The 6,000-nt window shown below is 41.6% G+C and overlaps 1 protein-coding gene across 2 annotated transcripts in view; it reads right to left on the reverse strand.

Moving 5' to 3' along the window:
• Positions 1–4,311, reverse strand: part of kdm3b (lysine (K)-specific demethylase 3B) — a 122,118-nt gene extending 117,807 nt beyond the window's left edge. For both annotated transcript variants that reach the window (XM_067996476.1, XM_067996475.1), the window contains exon 1: positions 4,046–4,311. In XM_067996476.1, the coding sequence (XP_067852577.1) occupies positions 4,046–4,210 (165 nt within the window). In that variant the 5' untranslated portion in view covers positions 4,211–4,311. The remainder of the gene's footprint in view (positions 1–4,045) is intronic.
• Between the last annotated feature and the right edge of the window lie 1,689 nt (positions 4,312–6,000).

Raw genomic sequence — 6,000 nt, forward strand, 5'->3', positions numbered from 1 at the left:
CCACACAACATGTGTAACATAACATACAAACCTGGGTAAACACCAGTCATTTAAACCCTTTAACAGAAACATCAAGTGTGCACTGATTAGTCTCTACTTCCTGTTTTTTTTCTCCTCTGCTCACAGTGCTGTGCATGTCTGAGAAAAAGTTTTTGGCTAGCCTGATACCAAATCTAAACTGAACTGGCATTTCTTTGTGGAAATGATACTTGTGTTCCACCTTTATACTTATCTTAGAAATTAAGCTTTCTGATGCCAATCGGAATTATCTTGGAATAATTCAAGCAAAAAGGTTGCTTCACTTACTAATTCATTACCTAAAAATCATCCGGAGTATTTATGTATTACTAATAAATTGGTCATGGCATTGCAGACAGTCAGTTGACTTTAACTGAGGAGTTGTGAGACACACTTCGGAACTTCACTCCGCAGAACCATCTAGTGGACCAGAGCCTGCAACTAGCTTGTGACAGCTGACAGCAAAATTGAATAGCGATATTAAAATTAGCAATTTGATAAATGCTGACACGAAATGTAACTAAATATTGTGACAACAGGCAGCAGTGTTGTGGACAGCAAGTGTAGGTCCTTTGCATGATTTTTTAAAAATATATTAGTAAGTTATCTATGGCGTTGACCACGGTCAAATGACAAATGAGTTTTTTTTCCATAAGCATGAAGAAGAAATTGGGAGACACTGTAGAAACTCACTCCACATGCCCACTTTGTGGCCAGAGGCTGCAACTATATCCTGAAAATTGGCATAAAATTTAAGATGGGAAATGGTGACATAGCAATTTACAATATTAACAGAAAAATGCGATGGAAAATCAAAGTACGGTTTGTGAAAAGAAAGTGCACACACTGCACAAGATTTTTTTTAATAGATTGCACAAATGCCTGTTGATGATGAAATTTAATCCAGTTTTCAACAATTTGCAGTTCATGACTTTTTTGACAAGCAAGACATTTAGCAGAAGAGCCAAAATGTGTCAAGGGACCAGCCAATGGAATATCAGGGTTAATGGGCATATAGACCCTTTTAAAAAGACTCCCACAAATTTCTATGCAACCCATTCTGTACTGGTTACAATGCAATGCAAGCCTGTATGAAAATAAATCCAGGATTTTGGTAAGAATGTCTTGACTGCGCTCTTTTTATGTGCACATAAATAATTTATTTCTCCCAATGTCGTATACAATTCCCTGAGCTTGTACATGATCATTCCTAAAATTGTATGAAGTATTAATTTTTATACATGGAGTAAAGGTTACCCTCCATGTTACAAATTCAGGTCTGCCATAATTATGTTTTCAGGTTAAGTTGAGTCAGTCACTCCTGAAAGTGATCTGAGCGCTTTACTTTTACGGGAGTTGACTCACACTGCTCTATTATCTACTCACATGATTGCATAACTCAGGGACACAACAATAGCATCTCTTTGTGATCGGGACTGGATATTTGTGTCTTTCGCTTCTTCAATCTCTCCAAAGGAGTACTAAGCAAACAGCTGGTGAGGCAAGCACGGCCTGATTCGAAACAGTAAGCTGTTTTATTTTGCAGTAAGTGAGCAGAACAGTTATTATGACCAGGCTCACTTGGTTCAAATAGTACAAATTATCTTTGTGAAATGATACAAAATAAAGAAAATGCCACATTTCCCTGCATCAGTGGGTCATCTTACCTAACTTAAAACAAAATGTCTTCGAACTATCATCCAGCACTTCTAAACTCTTTCCCTCAGCTTTCCCTTCAACAAACTTAACTGCCCTCTGACTTGGTAAATTCAATAAACACAATTTACATTGTCAAATATGCCAGATTAGGGATAACTGCCAAGTCTAATACAAGCTTCAAAATACATAGCAAAAGAGTGACCCAATTCAAAGCACTTATACCAGGTGTTCATCTACAGTCTCTTATTGGCAAATGTCTTAAATAGAGCATACTCTTTCAATTCTACAGCCTTCCAATATTGAATTCCCTTTGCAAATTTCAACAATAAGCACTTTTTTGTAGATGTTCCAGTGTTGTCACTAGTCTTATTTATCATAATGATATCAATATGGTGTAGGGAAGGGAAAAAAAAAAATCACACTTGAACAAAATGCTTTAATGCTGTGCCAACATGGTTCTTGTGGGCTGCTCTTAATTCAAACGGCTCTGAATGCTGCACTCTAAAATGCTTGCTCCCAAGTTTGGAAGGAGAAAAATCAGTTATATTTCTGGACATTTTTGTTTCATTCTAAAACAAGTACAAAAACCACATGACCACCATTATATTTTATTGAAATCCTTGTGACAACATTGCATTCTATAATTCATTTTTTGTACTTTCATGAGAAGGTCCTCCCCAGCAATTTATATACAAAGTTATACCAGAGTGTGGTTTTACTCGTACTAAGAAAATATGGTAATATACATAACTGGACTTAACAGTCATTTTTGGTATGCAGTCCCAATTCATATGGATCACTGTGGGAATTCAGCCTATACTGTAAACACCTGTTCCACCAAGGCAGAAGGGACTAATCCACATAGTCCTTCCTTCCACCCAAAACACAAGGTGTTCAGGAACCATTTAACACCCTAGAAATAAAACAGTTTAACATTATTTAATGACCTCCTAATGATTAAAAATCATATAAAACAAGTGCCGGAACTCACAACCAGAACTGTCAACATTGGGGAAATGTTAGGAGTGAAATTTAGGATCAGAAAGTGACACCAATTACAAACCCATTTAAAACAGATTCTAATTGACGGACATGTTTTCAGCATTTTGTTCTTGTTTGTTTTCCAGCAGTATTTTGTTCTTCAAAATTATTAAATGATGGCTTCTTTTCAGAATGAAATGCCCGTGCATCAAAATTTTAAACCAAATGAGTTTCACTCTAAAACAAGCAAGACTAGACAGGTCTGCTGATAACATGTAGTGATTATGGATCCCTAAAACAGACACCATGTGTTACAGCAAGGAATCTTTTGGAAGTGCCTCTATGAAAACACACGCCTCACTCATCCTCAAAGTTACAATTGATCGCAGCAAAGAACCTAAAATAGAGCACGTTTTGATTTGTTTATGCCTTCTGAACACAAGTTTGCAATGTCTGCACAGCATCCAATCTTCATGTACACAACTGAATGATCACAGCTAATCTATAACTGGATACAATTACAATAATTTCTGTGAAAGACCAAGTAAAACTGCTCAGCTGAATTCCTGCTGTCTGTATTTTTGGTGTGATATCCCACAGTTCAGGTCATGCAAAAAAAAACTGAGCTCACCAAAGGAGCCAAAAAACCCTTTGGCCTTCAAACCGCCCTCTGAAACCAGACATTTTTTATTTTATTAGTTATCTCCACCAGAATTTAAGTAAATTCTCTTCAATTATTGGTTTACTTTGAAACTAGATCCTTCGTTGGTGCAATCTCCAAGAATAGACACACACAAAAGCACGCTGCAGATAACTGATGTCCCCTAGCCTTGAGGGTTGTGGATGCATTTGCAGCAGCTTCTTTGTTGTTTGTTTTAAACCGAGTGTGAGTGAGTGTGTGTACACACGTAAGGGGGAGGGGGCGCAACACCAGTGTGCAGTGTGTCCTCGTGCCTCTCCCCACCCCCCACCCCATAAAAAAAATTACTTTAAACCCGAGTCTTTCATCCGGAGCAGAAGGGAGGATGTTTAGGGGGAAGAGATGAGGGTCGCTGCAAGGCGCTTAACATATCCGTGCTGAATGCAAAACGTCCCCTCAGTGCAGCGGCCCATTGCCCGGGTTATTTTCAACAATGAAGAGAAAAAGTGTCTTTCTTCCCATCAAAATCTGAATGGCGGCGGCCTCGTCGTGTTCCATCACCTCCCTGAACTCTTCCCTTTTACCTCCCCTGAAGCCGACCGCCCTCCTCTTGTAAAGGCCTGGAATCTCCGTCCCACACCCCGGTCTGGATTTCCCTCCTTCCCTTCCCCCCCCCCCCCCCTACCCCGGTCGCCCGACTTGACCTATATACTCCGTCCAGCCAGCCATCCAGCCCCCTTTACTCACAGTCAGTGTGGGTCCCAAGATGACGGCCCGGATGAGGCCAGCGTGCCAGTCGCGCTCCCGGAGAGAGAGGGATTGTTGTTGGCCGGACCCGGGCCGAGCAGGCGCCGAGTCCCCGAATAGACAGAGCAACCGTTTCCCGGTCAGCTCAGTTCCCGCCGTCGCCATGGAGAAAAAGCGTGGTGAAGGAAAGCTCGGCTTGTTCCTTTTCGAACAGACACGGCCAGTCTCTGAGACGGAATCACAACGATTCCGCCATTACACTTTCTGCACCCGCCACTGCAGCCAAATCAACGAAAACTATCAGAACAGCGCCCCTATCAGGCTGGAGGACCAGCATTGCAACTCGACAGACGGCGATCGGCAGTGACAGCGCCTCCTGCAGTATAGGAGTACCACAATTACTCCACAGCCTGTCGCGTTGGAACACAAGTAACAACAGCACCATCAGGCTGTGGGAGCATGGTAACTACACACCTCGAGGAGCTTGCGAATATGACCCTGGAGCAGTAAAGGAAGGAGCTGTGTTACAGTTGCATGCGATATCAGAGGTTGGCGGGTACCCGGCAAGGAAGGAGGCATATCAATCGAAGTACCTTTAACACTGCGATCTCGCCCGTGGAACTAGAGTATTGACATCCCAGTGGCAGGCAAACAACTTCAGAGCTTAACTCACCATTGACTGGCAGGCTCGCATCATATTGCCATCCGCAGGCCTGAAGGACTTGTGCCACTACAGGTTTGCCATTGTACAAAGCAGTCATACAAAGCACTAAGCTTCACATCTGTCACCTCCTTCATAATCTTTGGAACGACTCAACGCATCAGCAGAAAGGGAAGGAAGGCTAAGAATGTCTTTATTCCTGTTATGGAAAAGCAATTTAGCTACCAGGTGAGTGGAGATTTTTAAAAAATCATTCATGGGATGTGGGCATTGCTGGCAAGGCTGGCATTTATTGCCCATCCCTAGTTGCCACGAGAAGGTGGTGGTGGGCCTTCTTCTTGAACTGATTCTTTGTAGTGGGTTGATACAACAGAGTGGCTTGCTAGGCCACTTCAGAAGGCAGTTAAGAGTCAACCACGTTTGTGTGGGCCTGGAATCACATATAGGCCAGACCGGGTAAGGACGGTGGGTTCCCTTCCTAAAGGACGTTTATGAATCAGTGGGGTTTTTACAACAATCCAACAGCTTCATGGTCACTTTCTTTTTCCAGATATTTTTAAAAAACTGAATTCAAATTCTCAAACTCACTTTCTATGGATTATTAGTCCAGGCCTCTGGATTGCTAGTCTAGTCACATAACAACTACACTACAGTGCCCCTGTAGGTAGTATAGTAGTTATGTTAGGGTGTTGTTTCTCTGGTCGCAGCAGCAGAGAAAGTCTAACATTAAAAAAGGAAATGAACATCGAGCTCCTGCTGCCCTGCTTACTGAGTTAAAACATTGTCATATTGCTTTTCATTTCTCAGAGGCCTTTCCATCTATCAGATACTTATGGGAGGCCCAGAGGGGACGATGAGGAATTCAATATAGCTGATGTTAAGAGTACTGTCTTGCTATAACTGAGTGCCATGGGTGATGTGATTGTCAAGGTGAGCTCCCCAGACCTCCAAGGATGCCTCTATGACTAGTTTGACCTGAATTGATTGAAGTTGAAAAGGTTGATTTGGCCAATCCACTGGTACTGGTGATTGCAAACCGCAACAGAGACCATTTTTTGTAATTAAAGTTATTTTTTCATTGTTCTTGTCTTTTTTTCTATTACAGACATCAATCCTGTAAAATTACATCATAGCTACAGAGGGAAAACATGAGTTAGAATTTTTTTCAGTACTATTACAATTAGGACAGGCAAAAGCAGGGTGAAGCCCTAAAATGTGCAAATAGGCCTGAAACAGAATGAGTCAAAATAGCTAATTTACTGAACTATTACTTACAGAATTCACAAGGAAAGAC

The sequence above is a fragment of the Heptranchias perlo genome, chromosome 14 (genome assembly GCF_035084215.1).
Source record: "Heptranchias perlo isolate sHepPer1 chromosome 14, sHepPer1.hap1, whole genome shotgun sequence".
NCBI lineage: Eukaryota > Metazoa > Chordata > Chondrichthyes > Hexanchiformes > Hexanchidae > Heptranchias > Heptranchias perlo.